The sequence below is a fragment of the Scylla paramamosain genome, chromosome 8 (assembly GCF_035594125.1).
Source record: "Scylla paramamosain isolate STU-SP2022 chromosome 8, ASM3559412v1, whole genome shotgun sequence".
Taxonomy (NCBI): Eukaryota; Metazoa; Arthropoda; class Malacostraca; order Decapoda; family Portunidae; genus Scylla; species Scylla paramamosain.
In genome coordinates, this window is record NC_087158.1 from 27,729,258 (window position 1) to 27,749,539 (window position 20,282).

General features: G+C 49.7%; 1 protein-coding gene across 1 annotated transcript in view; it reads right to left on the bottom strand.

The window, feature by feature from the left end:
* The window catches only part of LOC135103085 (cadherin-related tumor suppressor-like), a 76,702-nt gene that overhangs the window by 18,269 nt on the left and 38,151 nt on the right, over window positions 1-20,282 (bottom strand). The window contains 1 exon segment of the mRNA XM_064009069.1: window positions 14,685-15,594. Coding sequence (XP_063865139.1) covers window positions 14,685-15,594 — 910 coding nt within the window.

Sequence of the window (20,282 nt, forward strand, 5' to 3'; positions counted from 1 at the left end):
CTCCTCCTCCTCCTCTTCCTCCTCCTCCTCCTCCTCCTCCTCCTCCTCCTCCTCTTCCTTCCCTACCGCTCCTTCCCCCTCACTCACCAGCCTCCCTCTCCCGTCATCCTCAGGCCTTCCCCATCCCTGCATCCCCCCTCACCACCACCACCACCACCACCACCATCACCACCACCACACCTCCCCAAGCGCTGACCAGCCTCCCCTGCTTACCCTGCCTCCCCCTGCTCGGCCGCGGCTCGCTCTATTGTGAAGACCTGCACACACACACACACACATACACACATACACACACACACACACAAGTTGGTCAGAAATTACTGATATGCCTTACTACTTCTGATACGGAAAAGTATGTATGTATGTATGTATGTATGTGCATGTACGAGTGTTTTGTGTTATGTTAGATAGGAAAGCAGTAGTGGTGATGGTGATGGTGATGACTGTGGTGATAGCGGTGGTGAGGAGGAAGGACGGAGGGAGGGAAGGATGGAGGGCCAGTGGAGGGGCGGTGAGCGGTGGAGGGAGGTGATGGAAGGGCGGTGGAAGGATGGTGGAGGGGAGAAGTGGAGGGGCGTTGGGCGGTAGAAGGAGAGAAAAGAGGGACGTTGGGCAGTGGAGGGGCAGTGGAGGGGCGGTGGAGGGGCGTTGATGGTGGAGGGCCAGTGGAGGGGCGTTGGGTAATCACCTCTACTGGACCTTCTGAAACATTTGTCATGACTGGCCCATTAAAGGTGAAAAAAGTGACAGGTGAAGCCATTAAGCCATAATTGACCCACAAGACACAAACAGTAGCAATTAGAGAGCTAATGAGGAGGAGGAAGAGGAGGAGGAGGAGGAGGAGGAGGAGGAGGAAGGGGAAGAATATACGGGAAATCACGTTATAATAAAGATAAAAAATACATACAGAGGCTTAACGGAAAAGAGAGGGAGGAGGAACGGAGGGAAGGAAGGGAGGGATGGAGGAAAGGGAGGAATGGAGGAAAGGTAGGAAGGGAGGGAGGAAATGTCAGCGTTTACTCCTGGAAGTCTCACAGCTACTCAATGTTTGGTGTGAGGGCGGAGTGGTCCTGTCACTCCTCACCCCCCTCCCCTCTCTCTCTCTCTCTCTCTCTCTCTCTCTCTCTCTCTCAGGGGCGGCAGCAGGTAACCCCAACAGTCAACAATCAGTTCATTAGGCTGCTTCACTTTCATCGCCTCCCACCAGACGCCGTTCTCCACTTCCCTCTCTCCCTTTCCTTCCTTCCCTTTCTCCCTTTACCTCTTATCATCTCCCTCTCCTCTCTCTCTCTCTCTCTCTCTCTCTCTCTCTCTCTCTCTCTCTCTCTAATTAAAGGTAGTGTTTTTAGGAAGTCTTGTGCCCCCAGCAGTTATAGACGTGATGATAAAGAAATGATCTATAGACGGAAGAGAAGGACAGGAGAGAATGAGAGGAGAGTGAATGAGTGAGTTAGAGAGAAGGTGATAAGGCGGAATAGTGAGGAAGGAGGGGAAGAGGTGAAGTAGATGGATAAATGAAGGGAGGAACGAAATAACTAAGAGTGGTTGGTTGGATGTGGCGGAGATGGAGATAAAAAATAGAAGAATATAAAAAAAGGGAGAAAAGAAAGAAAGGTGGAGTTTAAGAGGAAAGAAAAAGAGGAGAGAGATGAGGGAGGAAAAAAATAATAAATCGTGTAGTGTTTGGCCAGAAATTATGGAAATAGAAATAAGAAAACAGAATAAGCTAAAAAAAAGAAAGGCAGAGGTAGAGAAGAAGCAGAAAAGAAAAAAAAAGAAGAGATGAAGAAAAAAAATAGAGGAGTGTTTGGTTAGAATTGATGAAAAGTGGAAAGAGAAAAAAGACGGAATAAATAATAAAAAAGAAAGAATAAGGTAAAATAAAAGAAAGGTGGATGCTAAGAAAGGAAGAAGAAGAAGAAGAAGAGGAAGAAGAAGGAGAAGAAAGAGATGAGGAAGGAAAAACATTATAAACCCGAGATGTGTTTAGTCAGAAATGATGAAAGTGGAAAGGAACGAGAAGGAAGAATTGAGAAGAGGCGGGCACAAGGAGGCCTGGCAGGGGAGGAGGGATAGAGGGAGGGAGGGAGGAGGAGGGAGGGGGGAGGAAAACAATAAGGGGGGGGAAGAATTTTTATGTGGTAGGAGCTTTGTCTAAGGGAGGAAATTTCTCTTCCAGAATAGATTCGAATTAGGTATTTTCCTCCTCCTCCTCCTCCTCCTCCTCCTCTTCCTCCTCTCCTTTCTCTTTCTCCTGCTCCTTGTTATACTCTTCTTCATTCTCTTTCTGCTCCTCCTTGTCCTGGTTTTCATTTTTCTTTTACTTTTCCTTCTCCTTCTCACTCATCATCATCTTCATCTTCTTCTCCTTCCTCCTTCTCCTCCTCCTCCTCCTCCTCCTCCTCCTCCTCCTCCTCTTCCCCCTCCTGCAAATCCTACCTGCCCTCTTCCTTTTCTACCTGCAGCGGTCGGCATAACTACTCAATTTCGTATCTCTCTCTCTCTCTCTCTCTCTCTCTCTCTCTCTCTCATCTCTCTCTCTCATCTCACTCTCTCTCTCTCTCTCTCTCTCTCTCTCTCGTTTCCTTCTGTCAGTAACGTCTGTAAACAAACTTTCTTTCCTTTCTTAACTCTCCAGTGATCTCGTTTCCTTCCAAAAATTCCTCTTTATGAATTTCTACGAGTGTTGGTCCTCTTTAGGTCAGTCCGTACCCTAATTATTTCGTACTGAGAGAGAGAGAGAGAGAGAGAGAGAGAGAGAGAGAGAGAGAGAGAGAGAGAGAGAGAGAGAGAGAGAGAGAGAGAGAGAGAGAGAGAGAGAGAGAGAGAGAGAGAGAGAGTATACTCCCCACATTACAATCACCACAACTTCACAAAACTGATAATCTCCTTCACCTCCTGCTCCTCCTCCTGCTCCTCCTCCTCCTCTCCCTCCTCCTCCTCCTCCCTCCTCCTTCTCCAGTCATACACTATAGCATAGGATCTGAATGTTACTGTATTCTATGAAATCCTCTTCCTTGTTCTCTTTCTCTTTCTTCTTCTCCTTATTCCTCTTTCTTTTCCTCCTCGTCATCCCCCATTTTCAAGAAGATATAGGACGGAGAAGGGGAAAAGGAGGAGGAGTAAAAGGAGGAGGGAGATGTGATAGAAAGAGAGAAGAAGGAGAAGTAAAATTAAAGCAGAAAAAAAAGAGAGAAAAAGAAGCCAACAACAACAACAACAACAACAACAATAATAATAATAATGATAATAATAATAATAATAATAATAATAATAATAATAATAGTAATAACCCTGGCTGTGGCGGGCGCTGTGATGGCGGTCGCTTCTCTTACAATTAGTGGATTCCAATGTACTCTGTGCGGCCCGGGGCTCTCTCACGATAATTGGGAGAAGGAGTGGCTGTTATTTGGATTTACAGCAACAGTCTCCATCAACATCTCTCTCTCTCTCTCTCTCTCTCTCTCTCTCTCTCTCTCTCTCTCTCTCTCTCTCTCTCTCTCTCTCTCTCGCTTTTTTTTTTTTCCCTCCTCCATTTCTTAATTTTTTCCTCCATTTGCCTTTTTCTTCTTCTCCTCCTCTTCTTCCCCTTCTTCATCATCACCTTGTTCATGTTCGTGTTCTCGTCCCTGTTCTTCTTTCCTTTTTCTCTTTTCATTTCTATCTTATCGCATTCTTCCTTCCGTTCTTTCCTTTTCTTTCTTTCTTTATCTTATCACTTCCTGTTTTTCCATTTTTTTTGTACTCTTTTATTTTGTTGTCTCCTCTCCTCTCCTCTCTCTCTGTCTGTGTCTCTCTCTCAATCGCTCAGGGCATTTCCCAGCATCGCCTCTTCCCGGATGCCTGTTAAGAGACTGCATAAAGTGGAATGATCAACTTGTATTCCATTAAAAGGGTCGGATTAATGCGTTTTTAGTTATGACATTTTTTGGACGGGAAGGATTTTTTTCTGCGACGCATCAAACGCCAGAAGGTTAGATGGACATTTCCACGAACTTTCGCAGTAAAACGGTGAGGCGAGGAACGTGCTGGGCCGGGGAGTGCTAAAGTGATGGAGTCCCTGCGATCTCTCATTCCTATGCATCTCTCTCTTTCTCCCTCTCTCTCTCTCTCTCTCTCTCTCTCTCTCTCTCTCTCTCTCTCTCTCTCTCTCTCTCTCTCTCTCTCTCTCTGAGTCAACTATACAGCCAAAACCGGAAAATTCCAAAGGCAAATACTTGGAGGACGGACGAACGAAAAATAACACGTGTCCTCAGACCCTTGTACACCTGAGCCAGGTACACAAAAATTCCCAGGTAACCTAAAACCAGGTACATCAACCTCAGGTAGTACCCTTATAGCCAGGTAAATAAAGAATGCCTGTTACTACTTGGCGGGGCAGGTGCATCGATGTTATGGTGATTACTGAGTACTCGATCCACCTTTGAATTATTGCGCGAATTATGAGGAGCGTCACTAAGTAGTATATGAGTGTGCATGGGTTAGGGAGGGAGAGGTGAGCGTGGCGCGGATGAGGCAGGCCTTGTATGGGTATGGCGTGGACACAGGTGCAGTGAGAGGCCGAGTGAGTGCTGCAGTGGGCAGTGTGAATGCCGAGGGTTTAAATGACAGGATTAGCATTGGGCAAGTGCCGCAGACCACTGGACGAGGGACAGCAGAGAACGGAACGGGGTGTGGCAGGGGACGGGCGGCGGGCGGGCAGGGGACGAGCCGCGGCATGTGGCCCTGCCGGACCCAGACTAAAGACCTGCGACTCAGCCTCTCTGCTCGGTGGAGAGGACCTCGCCGGCCCCTCGGGGTCGCCTCGTACAAGTGACTCGCAAAATCCACCAAACATTAATTTTCAGGGTGAGGACGAGAGTGCTTGTTTGCTCTCCGCCAGGAACGAGTGTTTGTAATTACCCTTAATGACGCTAGTTGCTCGCCGCGGGGACACCCTCTCTCGGGCAAGCCATGTCTCCGCCGCCACGACACGGCGGCATCGCAATGACCCTCCGTCACTACGTCCGCGGCGTCACCGTCACCGGGGGCGCCACGTGACCTGGGTGGCAAGACAGGCCGGCTTCTCTTTCCCGGCGTGGCACCCAGGGGCCCCGCCCGTCATAACGAGGGACGCAGGCGGCTCCGCGCCTCTCTCGGTTCACCGGTGACTGGCCGACATTTAGCGGGTTCTCTCCAAAAGGCCATCGCAGGAAGTTCGCAGACTGGCGGATGTGATACATTCGACGCATGAGAGGCGCGACGCGGCCATGAAGGGAGCAGCTCCAAACCTTGACGAAACTGTTGCCGCCATGACACAAGGCGGAAACTTGCCAAACAACAACACCAGCAAAATAAAGCATCTCATAGAAAATATTTGGAACATGAAATTACTACAGTTCTTGTTCTTCTCATTTACAGTGATGATGGTGCTGTTTGTGACGGTGGTGGTGGTGGTGGTGGTGATGGTGCTGGTGGTGAAAAGAGTCTCATGCAGCGACCATTCAGGGATTAACGGAACTTGGAGAAGCAGCAACCCTGCACGTCTGCTGGAGACCGTGGCGTAAGGGGAAAGATTCTGAGAGTTAATGAAGCTCATGAAAAAAGAACAAAAAATCGGAAAAAAGTAACTCTCATCATATATCATGTCTTTGTTATTGGCTGATTGACTGTCAATGTGAACAATATTGCCCAGTGAAAGAACATCTTAGGAATACTTGGAAAACTGCAGCTATTGACATCCTGGGGGTCGAATCCTGGACCACACGTTGGCAAGCGCAAACTAATGAACTGCAAGCGACATCACAACAGTTGAGTGGCGGGGTCGGCCTATGCACCGCCAAGTAACGGCAGTGCGTGGATTTACCCTTTCTTGGGATGAGTCTTCGAGGTAAGCCAATCGCGAGAAAAAAATATATTTGGGAGAACATATTCGAATAAACACCATACTCCTCGCCATGTTCACCTAACGAGACGCCCCGCTGACCACCCCTGCAGCGCCCAATACTTGAGGAACCATGAACAATTAATCTGAAAGTGGCTCAGGAACTTTTAAACTCCAGCTTCTACATACACATATCAGGGATCGAGGGAGGCCGGGACCACGAGACTGCAAGCGCAACACTAACCGCTCGGGTGAAGCTGGAATCGCCAATAGCAAGCTGCGTGGATGACCCTGTGTACGATCTCATCACTGGAGGAGTCCCGAGGGTCCCGCGCCTCTGATAACTCTCAAACCCAGCACTGAAATCTCCGCAATCGAGAACCTGGGGTGGTCCTGTCCCTTCCCGCAGCGTATCTCCCTTCCTCGGCATCGTGGGTGCATCGGGGGCGGCTCAGGGGCAGGAGGGGGCGGAGGACGAAGGGGAGACGGCAAAAGCGGAACAGGAGTAGGCAAAAGAATAGAGGCAAGGGGCATGAGGAGATAAGAGGGACGGGAAGGGAAAGGGAGGAAGCGACGGTAAAGGATAGGAATAAAATGAGGGGCGAGGGTGAGAGGGAATGAGAGGGAAGAGTAAAGGAGGGAGAAAGGTGAGGAATAAACATGGGAAAGATGATAGGGAATAAGAAGGGATAAGAGATAGGGAGGAATAGGAGGAGGGTACGGGTGGCGACAACGATAACAAGGGGAAGAGAAAAAGAAAAAGAATGAAGAAGAGAACAAGGAAGAGATGGCTGAGAATAACAAATGCTGAAGAGAAGGAACTGTAAGTGAAAAAAAAAAAAACTAGGCGGTGGAGGCGAAGGAAGGGAGGAAAGGAGAGAAGGGAAGAGAGAGAGAGAGAGAAGGAGAAGAGCAGGGTTAGGGACAGAGGATGGAAGGAAGGAAGGAAGGAGCAGGGAAGGGTACAGCGGAGAGGACGAAGTGTGGTCGGCGATGGGAAAACCTCCACCTGTGATGCATATTGGGTAGGTAATACGATCTAAAAGAACACGCAGGGAAAAGATGAAGTAAAGTAAGAAGAAAATGAGGTAAGGTCAGCTGCTCCTTTACTGGTTCATCTCACGAGCCTCTTCCACCCTCTTGTGTAAGGAAATTCAATAGCCTCGGTGTATAATTTGACTTTTATTTCTTGTGCGATGTAATTGTTCTTCCTTTGCGACTCTGATTCCGCGATTAAGATGTCACAAGAGAGGAGCATGTGAATATGATTGCTTTGACGTGAAGAAGGAGTTGGGCACAGTGACAGACAAAGAAAGACAGGCACGGAGACAGGTAAAAAACGGACAGAGAGACATAGGGTAAGTAATTTATAGTAGCAATTACAGACTGGATGATATGTGGAATTATAATCATCACAAGAAAAGATGAAGAAGAAAAGAAGAAGAAGAAATTCAACAACAACAACTACTACTAATACTAATACTGCTACCACCACCATCACTACAGCCTTACTCATGCATTAGGGAGTGTTAGTGTGTTATTAACGTTTATTCAGTTGTCTCATATCCTTAATACCACGAGTCTTTCCTTCCCCTTTCATTCCGTACCGGGCCGTAATTCTTTCACACTCTGCAATGATGCTTTTTTCTCCTTCCTTTTTCTCCGGGTGTATTATCTTTATATTATAATGAGTAATGAACTTCCTCTCTCTCTCTCTCTCTCTCTCTCTCTCTCTCTCTCTCTCTCTCTCTCTCTCTCTCTCTCTCTCTCTCTCTCTCTCTCTCTCCATAATCGGAGGTGATTTTTCTTCCAACTTTTCCTCGATCTTTTTCTTTATTCATAAGTACTTTTTTATCCCTAAATCTCCCTGTTCTTTTTTTTTTATCATTTCCTGCTTATTTATATGCATGGAAACGCGCGAGTAAACACACACACACACACACACACACACACACACACACACACACACACACACACACGTACAGCTTTAATTCCCGTGTAATTAAGTTCCTGAATTACCGCCTTTCACAACTCCATTACCTAATTAATATATAAGGTAACAGAACACGTGTCATTTCATCACCGAGGGAGAAAGGTCTCAGCGGCGCTTTCAACTTGTGGCGGCGCACAGGTGGCGGCGCGGCGCGGGCCAGGCCAGACGGCGGGCGGAAGATGCAAATTAAGTCAAATAACACAAAATAATACCAATATGCAGGTGCCGACAGAGAAACAAATGCGACTTAACTATCCTATCCGGAAAGGGGGGAAAAAATTAGTACCGGCGGATGTATCTATGTGAAAAAACTGCGGTAAATCACGTGGAAAACTGAATGACATGATCTGGCTATTTTTTCTTTTTTTCGTTATTCAGACGGCAGAATAAAATATGAACTAAGACAAAGTTCATTAAAAACATGAATATTTAATTTTCGAACAGTCCAATAAAGAGAAATCCTTGTAGACTATTTCCTCTCAGGTGTTCGGTGCATTAATTAACATCTGCTTATCCTGCCGACGGTGGCGCCCGAGGGACCAAGGGGCTGAGGGACCACCGCTCGCACTGCCGTCCTGGCCCGCTTGCTGCTGCTGCTGCTCTGGACCCGACCAGTTTGTGGAAGGCCACGCGGCTTTATTGTGGACCGCTGTGTGTGTGTGTGTGTGTGTGTGTGTGTGTGTGTGTGTGTGTGTGTGTGTGTTCGCGGATAGTATCTGCAAGCCGAGTAAATTCTGCAGAAATTTAAGCAGCCTAAAAACAAAATAGTGCTTTTAGGCTCCTCTTTTTTGTGAGCACATCTGGCATCAGTGCTTGCAGTGGGCGCAGTGTGAGTCTGACTGAGCCCGTACATCCCTGCGAGCTTGTGCACCGGAGAGTGGCGGGGCGGAGGGGCCACCACGCTGCCGTCGCCTGGCCGCCTCAAGGACTCAGGAACACGAAACGCTACTCCTGTCCAGAGATGTGTCTTCGTTTGTCTGTGCTTCTGTCTGCCTCAATGGAAGATACGAGTCGCGGGTCACAAGAGCATCCCTCTGACCTACGTATTCGGTGACGCGCGAAAAGTAGCAGCTGCGAGTTTGCACGTCACAACCCTCCTTGCTACCGCCGCCACCACCACCACCACCACCACCATCACTGCCGCCACCGTCAGGGATCAGGGTCGGTCTTTGAAGGGGGAATGTGGGACGCAGGGTACACAAGGTTATAATTACAGTCTCTAATGCACACGCGTATATAAACCTACACCGGCAATAGAACAACAGAATCATTGAAATCATTACCATCTCCACCAAGAACAACAGCAGGAAACAGAAACACAACCAATCATAACCACAACCACAGTCACAATCACAACTACAACCACAATCACCACCGCAGCAACAACTACAATGAAATTTTTAGCCTTTCCCTTCAGACACACCGAACCTTGTCCCCCCTTCGTCCCAGCTCGTTCCGGCTCGTCCCATCCCCGCCCGGTGACCAGTGGCCGAGTGGCGGCTTCGCTCTCTCATATCAAATACCCACGGGAAGGAGGAAGACTGGAGAGAGGGAGGATGGGAGGGAGGGACGCAGGGAGGAGGGACGGCACGGAGGGAGGGAGGGTAACGGAAGGGCAGGGGAAAAGGGAAGGGCGTCGGTCAGAGCAGGAGTATAAAAGAACATCATCCCTCTATCGGAAAGATGACTGAAGAATAACTGATAGTGAAGTCTGGGCAGCAAAGAAAGCAAGGATAAGGCAAAGTGGACGAAAATCGGTCTGCAGGTGTGTGTGTGTGTGTGTGTGTGTGTGTGTGTGTGTGTGTGTGTGTGTGTGTGGGTGGGTGGGTGGGTATGCGTGCAGTCTAGCAGGTGGCGCGGGGGGGTGTGTGAGATGACACATAGAAGAGATGGGGCGGGAGACGCAAGCAATGTAAAGAGGACAGGGAAGAGGAGGAGGAGCATGAAGACGACCACAATAACGACGATGGCCGTGACCACAACGGGAAACAGGTGAGGACGAAAGCAAGGAGGATAAAAAGGCCGAAGAGAAGGACAAGGAAGATGACCAGGAGCACGATGCGAACCAAGACGACGATGAGAGAGCGGGAAGACACACGGAAGAGGAGGAACACGAGAATGAGATGAAGAGAAGCAAAGAGGAGAAGGCGAAAAAGAGAAGGCATCATGAACGGGAAGATGTAATGAAGAGACGGGAGGACCGAGAGGAGGGGACGGGAGGGTCAAGTGACCACGCCCTCCGCAACAGAAGGGCGCAGAGGACCTAACCACAACATACCAGTTTCCTCGCGCCCCGTCCAGGCCTTCTACAACAACACTCCACTGCCTACACCTGCCCTACACAAACACTCCCTCTCCCCTTATCCTTCTCTCTCTTCCTATCTATCTGCTGCGTAAATATAACTGGTGCGCTAACGTCACGCTCCTTCTTCCCCATCTCTCTCTCTCTCTTTCTCTCTCTCTTTCTCTCTCTCTTCCCTGACCTTTACTACTCCGGGAAAAGCTACGGCACGTATAGTCAGAACGTGGATAAAAAGCAGCAAATAAAGAAGAAAAAGGAGATGAAGAGTAGGAGCGAAAAGTGGTGGAGAAAGGGTGGAATGAGTGAGTGAAGGAGGGAGGGCAAGGGTGAGAGGGAGGAAGGGAGAGGGGCCGTGGGACGTGAGGAGGCTGTCTACAGCTCTTAATAAGTCTTGTTTTGATGGTAAGGCGCTGCTCAGTCTTGCCCGATCCTCCTCGTGTCCTGCTCTCCTTGGGCCTCAAGGGCGGCCTAACAAGAGATAAGGATAAAAGATGACTCAAACACGCTGCTCCCACCGCCTCGCGCAAACTCTTCTTATCTCTTCCTTTTCTGTCCATTCCTTCCCATTTTTCCAACTTCTTTTCATCCTTCTTCCGTGACGTCCTTCCCTCCCTCCGCAGCGCAGGCCCACTCCGCACTCCCCCTCACACACTTCTTTCCTTCCCATCATTAGAATTCAGAGCAAAAACTGGCCCCAGTGTCTCTGCATTAACCCACAGGCTCAAGTAAACTACTGGCGTATTAATTATGCATTTTTTATCTCCCTCTCCCTCGCGTTTTTCTCATCGAGGGAAACTTGAGCAAGTGGAACCCAACCGTCAGGGCCTATCACGGCAACCGCCTGTCGGGAACCTCCTACTCGTGATACGCTCAAGATCGCTCGACAATTATTACCTGCATCTGCGTCTTTCTTTTCCGACTAAGCGTTCTTGGTCTGACTCGTGTTCAGTGACGCTGGATCTGAGTAGCGACGGAGGAAGACAGAGCAGGGAGAGGAGGCTGCAAAGAGGCGGCAGGATGTGTCTAGGGTTTATACCATAAATCAGAATGAAATACACAGGGTCCCACTGGCCCTTTGCGGAGGTGAACGTATGTGGGTGGCGGGGTCAGTGGCCTGCGAGGTGAGGGTCAGGCGGCACATAGGGAGGAGGGGAAGGTAAGGCCGCCCTCTGTGTCCAAGGCCGCGTCTTCGAGTCTCAGATTGCAGTTTTAAAATCCAGGTTTTCTCCCCAGGCGAAGGGACGGTGGTGACAGTGATGGCGGTGGCGGACCAGTCGAGCGGCACACCTCGCCTGCCCCTCACCCGCTGATGACACCACCACCACCACCACCACCACTACAACTAGTAACAACAACAACGACAGTAACAACAACAACATCAACAACATCAACAACAACAACACATCCATCAAATGTTACTACCTCCTCCACCACCACCACCACCACCACCACCACCAACAACAACAACATCACATCCATCAAAGGTTACAACCTCCACCATTACCACCACCGCCATCACCACAAGCTGCCGCCACAACTCCCTCCACCACCACCACCACCACCCTCACCCTCCAGCCAGCCAGCCAGCCAGCCAGCCACCCAGCCCTTACTCCCAAATCTCATAAATCCTCCTTCATCCTCCACCCTCACTCAAGGAAACACTCCAAACTGCTCCTATGCTTTCCTGTCACCACTTCCATCTCCACCTCCACTACAGCGGCTGTGACATTTAATCATTTCCACGTCAAAATAATTCTTGTGGGTGCTGTAATTACCATTATATTTACAACACCAAGCTCTGCCAACCACGACCAGAGTATTAAATTCCCTCTTTTTAGGGGAGGGCAAGAGTAAAAACGATGGAAGAAGGCGAGGGGAGGGAACGAGATGAAGGAGGAGGTAGAGAGGAGGAGGAGCAGGAGGAGGAGGAGGAGGGAGAGGGAGGGACCTATCGCACGCCCATCAAACATAACACATGAGGCGAGAAACCGAGGGTGGCAGGGGGTGGGGGCGGCGGCGGCGGAGATTGGGAGGGACGAGGGAGGCGAGGAGAGGCACAAGGCGAAAATCCAGTGAGAGAGGCGAAAAATGTAGGATGGCCAGTCAGGTAACGGAAAAGAGGGGAGCAGTGCTACTTTGAAGTGTGTGTGTGTGTGTGTGTGTGTGTGTGTGTGTGTGTGTGTGTGTGTGTGTGTGTGTGTGAACAACGCGTTTCTTTTCTTTTTCATTTTTTTTTCTTTTTTCTCGCCGTTCTGGTCCTTTTAAGCGAGTGATTCATTTCACGCACACACATCCTTCCTACCAACCCCATCCACGCTCACCCATTCCACCCACCCCACGCCCACCTATCCCATCACACCATGCCCACTCATCGCACTTAGCCCATGCCCGCCCACGCCACCCGCCGCTCCTTTCTGGCCGCCCCTGCCCGCTCACCCCTCGCTGGTCACGTAAATCACTTAGCAGACACCTGTATAGCCAGGTATGGGAAGGTGACCTCCGTCTCGCCGGCACACGCAAGGCAAGGAGGGGATGAGGAGGGAGGGAGAGAGAAATATGAAGAGGAGGAAGGAAGACGGAGAAGTGAAAAGAAGGAAGAGAGAACGGTATGATGAAAAGGCTTCGTTAATAAACAGATAACAGGTGAAGGAAGGCATGTGTGTGTGTGTGTGTGTGTGTGTGTGTGTGTGTGTGTGTGTGTGTGTGTGCGCGCGTACAAGTAACAACGAGGTGAGAGAAGGTCTTACCTAGGCAACCAACACCTGACCTAGGCAACACCTGGTGACTCTCCTTGTGGTTGTGGTGATGATGGTGATGATGATGATGGTGGTGGTGATGATAGAGGTGATGAGTGAACTGTCATTTTTAGCTCAGACCTCAAGCTCACTATCCATCTGGTGTGTTTCCAAGCGTCTCAACGCGTCACAGACTGTCTCGCGGAGTGATGATCGATCTGAGAAGGAGGGACATGAAAGCACTTCACTTCTCTGCAGCACAATAAGCCAGATCCCAAAACCATGTAGTTCAGGAGCCCTGACCGCCCCGCCCCACCCAGCCGTGCCACCAGTGCGGGCCGCGTTCTGGCGCCACCCGGGATCCGCCTCGCAGCGGAGTGCTCGACAGGCACGGAACATGACGGAGGAATAAAAAAAAAGAAATAAGTGATAAAAAATTGATGCTGCTGTAGACAGGACCTGTTCTGCTACATGCTTCGTTGATCCATAAAAGTTTTAAATCGCTTTGAAGTCGATGCGTTGAGAGTCATCAGTATAATCGCCGTTCGGAACAGCGTGAAGCAAGTAGTCTGGAACCGGTCGAGTAGCCGTGTTCTTGGGTTACCCGGGGAACAGCGACGAGGCGAGGCACGCCACGCCCTGCGGAGGTCCCTGGCGCCCGCCCGCCGCCACCCTGGAGACCTACGTTACATGCCAGGCTGGAAAAGCTGACCAATTGTCTTTTGTGGTCGCTATCCATTTGTTTATTTGATTAATACAAAACACAGAATTCGAGGAACCCTACAGCTCAGCGGGAAAATGAATTATGTGCGTTTCTTCTCGCGCTGGTGGTTGTGTTTTCTTTCAGTCTTTTGTCAGGCTGAAGGAGTGAGGCGAGGAGCGCCCCGCGGAGGCAACACCTGCGTGGCGGCCCTCTACACGCCCCACCGCGCCCCAGGGTCACGCTCCCGTCGCGGCCCTTCAGGTGTTGTGAGGGACAGATACGCCAATGGAAGAAATAAAAGGCGCGCTGGGAGAGAGAGAGAGAGAGAGAGAGAGAGAGAGAGAGAGAGAGAGAGAGAGAGAGAGAGAGAGAGAGAGAGAGAGAGAGAGAGAGCATCCCCCTCACACCTCCACGGGGTCTCCGCAGCACTGGCTGCACCGTCCACGTCTCCCTCGCCGCACTCGCCTCACTCCCGGGACGCAAAAACAGAGCTGCTCGCAAAAAGTCATGTAGTTGGGTCGGGCGACAAAACTGGCAACTTCCACAGACATAGAATTTTGATTTACGCAAATTACAAGATTAAAAAAGAAGAGAACCTTGATATACAGACGATGGAGACACAGGGAGAGAGGGAGAGAACAAATCATCATCACTAGTTTTTGCATGTAAACAAAAGGTGTCGCCGCGCGCCCAGACAACTGCTGTGTCATCAAGGGAATTGTTACACGGCTCACTAACGTCGGCTTTGTTTATCTGGGTGTCGAGGCGGCCTTTGCAGCGCCCTACGCCTTCGCCGGGACGTGGGAGCGAGGGGCGGAGGCGTGGGGAGCCGAAAAGGGAGATGGAATAGGGAGAGGAAAACGACAAGGAAGAGGAGGAGGAGAAAAAGAGTACTGTGTGATACTGCAGCTGCATGAAGGTTTTGATCACGGAGGGTAACTGACAGGTTGATATGATAGAAACGAAGAGAACAGGAAGGGAAAAGATAATGGTTAAGTAAGGATGTTGCAATGAGGGTGAAGGGACGATTGTCAACGGCGTCTTGATACATAGAGATAAATAAAGTAAAACAGTGGCACAGTACTTACCGGTGTCCATGGCGACCACAGTGAGGGTGTACTGGTCCCGTTCCTCCCTATCCAGCGCCCTCAACAGGCTAATCTGGCCCGAGGTGGCGTTGACGGAGAACATGGACTTGTCTCCCTCCTTGACCAGGTAGTTGACGCGGTTGTACGGCGGGTTGTCGGCGTCGAAGGCGGTGACGGTGGCGATGGGGGCGGGGAGGGCAGCCATGTTCTCCATTACGTACACGAGGTAGGGGGAGTCCAAGAACACGGGGGCGTTGTCGTTGATGTCCATGATGGAGATGGTGACGGTGGCGGAGTCGTAGCGGACGTCAGCGCCGGAGTCCTCAGCCTGCACCGTCAGGAGGTAGTGGTTCCGCCGCTCGTAGTTGAGGTTCTTGGCCACACGGATGATGCCCGTGTCCTCGCTGATGGAGAAGTCACGATTCTTGTCGCCCGCCACTATCGTGTAGCGGACACGACCGTTCAGGCTGTCGTCGGCATCCGTCGCCGACACCTGCAGCACCGACAGGCCGATGGAGGCGTTCTCGGGCACGCTGGCCGAGTACTGCTTGGGGTCGAAGATGGGCGAGTTGTCGTTCTCGTCCGCCACACGCAGGCTGATGGTGAGCGTGTGGGCGTTGGGAGGGTTGCCTCTGTCCCGCGCCGTCACCACCAGGGAGTAGTTGGCACGGTCCTCGCGGTCCAGCGGCGCCACGATCCTCAACAGGCCGTCCACGGGGCCCAGGGCGAAGCGGTTGCCGGGGACAGGCGCGAGGGAGTACTCGATGTAGGAGTTGCGTCCCTCGTCTCTGTCCCCCGCCTTGACGGCCATCACCACCGTGTTGACGGGCGTGTTTTCCTCCACCACTGTCTCGTTGGGGGTCACGAACTCTGGTGCCATGTCGTTCACGTCACGCAGGATGATGGTGACCTGTAGGGAAACGAGACATTAGCGGCTGCTGTCAGGCGGGTAAAGGACTAAGCTGTAAAGGTGAGAGAGTTGTCACTGAGGGGAACGTCAAGGGACGAACCCCGCCCTGCTGTCTCCCTACCCTGACCCTCCCCGGGCGGTTACAACCAGAACACAACGGACACATGGATCACATTTCCGAACACCCGCCAGTGGGAGAGCGAAAGCAAAAACACTCATAAACAGGAAAATCACGCAACATTGTGCCGCGGGACCTAATGACGAGACGCCGGGACGCCTGGCTACCGAGAGCGAGGTGGGGGAGACCAGCAGACCCTCACGAGCCCGCCCTGCCTCTATAGACCCAGTAAATTAAGCCCTTGGACGCCCATATAATTCGCCTCGCACTAAGCACCAGTCGAACATGCAGGCAATATGATTGTCGTGCCCGGCCGCCCATAAAAGCTGGCCAGAGCATCGGCAGGACCCTTCCTCCCGCCAGGTAGTCCCGTGAACCCGGCAACCCGCAATCTGCCCCGTTACCCCCGCCCGCAAAAAGGCCGAGACAAGAGATCCACCACCTGGTAATGGCCGCCTCAGTCCTCCACCACTCACGCCACTCCTCTCAAGGGGCGGGTGTGGGTGGAGGGCGTAGGCTGGCGCACATCACTCAGCGGCGCCCCTCCACCCTCACCTCTCTACTCTCACTACCCCCCTTACCGCTCCTTTTTCACCTCTCTCTCTCTTTCTCTCTCTCTCTCTCTCTCTCTCTCTCTCTCTCTCTCTCTCTCTCTCTCTCTCTCTCACCTCTATCACTCCTCTCCTCTTCCTCGTTAGTTTTTCCCTCGTTTCCCCTCCTATTCCCATTCACACCTCACTCCTACCACCACCTTGTTTACACGCAACAGAAAACGAGAGCCTGAAAAAAATAAGAGCAAAAAAATATGGATGCATTTTGAAGAAGAAGAGAAAGAAGACAAGATAAGAACAGTGGTATGTACATTAAGTTAGGTTAGGTTACATTAGGTTAAGTTAGGTTATGTCAGGCAAAGCTGGTGTAGGTTAGGGTAGGTTAAGTTAGGTTACGTAAGGCAAACTTGGGGCAGGTTAGAGTAGGTTAGGTAAGGTGGGGTTAGGCTACGTAGGCTGAGAAGGGTCAGGGTGAGGAAGGAAGAAGGGAAGAGAAGAGGACGCCTAGACGGGGGGAGTGATCGAGGGGCGGCCGTAACCTGACCAGGAAAATATTTATGAACCGAAGCATCAAGCGTTGCCTAGACATGCTTAATGGTACCCCTCCCCCTCCCCCTTCCCCTTCTTCTTCCCCTCCTTCTTCCCCTCCTTCCTCCCTTCCTTCTTCCTCTCCTTCGCTATAAACTCCCGGGCGGATAGTGAGAAGAGGCTGGGAAGGTGAGAAGAATGAAAGAGAAGGAAGAGGAAGAGGAAGAGGAAGAGGAAGAGGATGAGGAGGAGAATAGAGGAGGTGGAGGAGGGGGAGAAGGAGCGAGGGAGTAAATGGGAAGTTGAACGAAGATAATAATGAAGTTGCTTTAATGAAATGATTTTAGATAAGAAATTGATATACTTGAGGGTGGAGGTGTAATTAATGCGGAGAGGGAGGGAAGGAAGGAGGGAGGGAGGGAGGAAGGGTGGGAGGGAGGGAGGGAGGGAGGGACGGGAGGAATGAAGGAGAGCAACAACGAGAGGGTAAAGGAAGGAAATTAAAGTGAAGAATATCAGGAATGAAAGAGATAAGGGAAAATGTTTCACAGAATGGAGGACGGAGACGAGGGCTGCGAAGAAGAGGAAGAAGAAGAAGAAGAAGAAGAAGAAGAAGAAGTAGTAGTAGTAATAGTAGTAGTAGTAGTAGTAGTAGTAGTAGTAGTAGTAACACTCAAAAACTAAAAAAAACATTATGAAGCAAAAAAAAAAAACGACAAAAAAAAGAAAACAAGGGAGAAAAAAACAAAACCGGAGAAAAAAAAAACACAAATAAAAAAATACAATAGGAAGATAAAAAAAGAAAGGAAGAAGGAGAAGGAGAAGAAGAAGGGTGGAGTGACTAGGCTACTCCCGTTATGTAATTAACTAACTAATGGACAAAAACCCCCACCCGTGTCCTGAAAGATTACTAACAACATAATCTTAACAGGAGTCGCGTCACACCGATCTCCCAACATCACCACCACCCAGCCTGGAGATGACGAGGAGGAGGAGGAGGAGGGGAAGGTGGGGAAGAAGAAGGGATGTCATGATTAACAAGACGCCACGGGAGGAGGGGCAGGAGTAGCAGCAGCAGCAAAGAGGAGGAGGAGGAGGAGGAGGGTGACGATAACAACAACGCAACAACGACGACGAAGGAGGAGGAGGAAGAGGAGAAGGAGGAGGAGGAGGAGGAGGAGGAGGAGGAGGAGGGTGACGATAACAGCAATGACGACGAGAATGACGATGGCTAAGAAGAAGAACAAGAACAAGAACAAGAGCAAAAAAAAAAAGAAAACATGACACGAATAAGGAAAAGGAACAAGAAGAAAGGTTGGAACGAAGCCAGGAAGAAAGGAAGAGAGGAAGAAAAGATGGAAGGAATGAAAATGAAAAAAAATGTGAAAATGTGGCGTTTGTGGAAAGAAGAGAGAAGAAGGAAGGTAATTAGGGAAGAAAAAGGAAAAAGGAAATACTGAAAGAAACGGAGGAAACAAGACATAAAGTTGAAGAAAATTGAACAGGAAGAAGAAATAGGATGTAAAACTGCGGGAATATTTTGAGTGTTAGTCATAAGGAGGAGGAGGAGGAGGAGGAGGAGAAGGAAGAGGAGGTGGAGGAGGAAAAAAAAAGATGACGAGTATGCTAATAATAATGATGATGAGAACAGAGATGATGACGATGATGATAATGGTAATGAAAACGATATAATTTTTGATGATGATGATAATGATGATAGTAATAATAATAAAAATAATAATAATAATAATGATAATAATAATAATAATGATGATAACACTTTACTCCCACTCAGGTACACAATATAAACTTAAAATATGACAATACAAAGACGAAATAGATAAATTAGACATTATTACTACTACTACTACTACTACTACTACTACTACTACTACTACCACCACCACTATCACGACAAAAAAAATAACAATAACAACAACACGACGATAAAATACACAAACTACTGATAACGAAGAAAAGAAAATAGCAAATACAAGAATTCTTCAAGGGATTAAGGGCTGAGAATGACAACCCCGAACACATCAAGCGGCAAGGGAGAGGGTGCTAAAAGGTGTGAGGAGGAGGAGGAGGAGGAGGAGGAGTAGGAGGAGGAGGATGCCTGGCTTGGATGATGGAAAGGGGCTTGAGAAGAAGGAGGAGGATCAGGAGGAGATGGGGGACGAGGAGGAGGAGGAAGTAAGGGAGGCGGGTTGGCTTGGATGATGGAAAGGAGCTTGAGGAAGAAGAGGAGGAGGAGGAGGAGGAGGAGAGGAGATAGAAAAGGTAGGCATCCACACACACACACACACACACAAACAGGTTCAGTGAGCGTAGCAGTGGGCAACCTCGCCTCCTCCCGCTTAAAGAACTCGATAAATCATGTCCTCGGCAAGCGGGCTAACTGCATACATCAACAACAACTACAACGAACCATTAAAAAGAAGGAAAATCGTGAGTCTGGCACAATATTCGGTTTTATGCTCTCCGGCAGACAAGATTTCGCTCCATGCTTGCTGGTGCTGGTGGTGGTGGTGGTGGTGGTGGTGGTGGGGGTAAGGACGAGGGTGCTAACAAGGTTCACTATCAACTGTCTTCACCAAAGTTACGACGATGGATTTTTTTTTTTCTTTTTTACGAGTGCATTGTTAAAAGTGTCTGCGTCTTCATCTTTGCTTTTAATAGGGTCTGGTGGAAGTCATTGGGGTTTTCACGTGATTCTAGTGATAATTCAATACATAAAGTTAACATGACTGATTCTCTTTTACGAGTGCATTGTTAAAAGTGACCGATTCTCATCTTGACTGCTTTTAATAGGCTCCTGTGGAAGGTGTGATTTTTTTTTTTTTTCAAAGAGTTTTACGTGATTCTGCTTATAGTCTGCCAAGGGTTCTGTAACATTTAGATGGACAAACACCCGTGAGATCCCGACTAGTCATATCTGTCAATAGTGCTTATGAAAGACCAGCATTTCAAAATACGGATCCTGTATCAACCAACTAGTGCTGACTGGGTAATGACTGCAGCATCACTACCACCACCACCACCACCACCACCACTACCATCACCACCACCAGTAGAACTTACAATCTGTTCTGACGCAATTACAGTTAGTCCTACAGTTACAACACGGAGGTTTCTCTAGTAGTTACCTGCAAATTTCGCTCGTCTTTCCGTGCTTCACTACGCTTCCTTCCTCCCCACGCCTACACCGCTGAGCCAATCCCTCCTGCTAATCTCTCTCTGACCGAAATCAACACACCAGAAACACATTTGAGTCACACATTAAACCTGCAAAGCTGCCGACGACTACTTCCTGTATTGGATTTATCACACTCATCTCCCTTCGCCTCTTCCTCAACTTCTTCACCAATCCCCTACTCCTCCACCACTACCAGCACCTCCCCACACCTCCCCTCCTCCTCCTCCGCCTCCTTCCGCGCCCTCTGCTGCAGCGTGTGGGCGTGTGTGGGTGTAGGGAGACAATTGGGTGA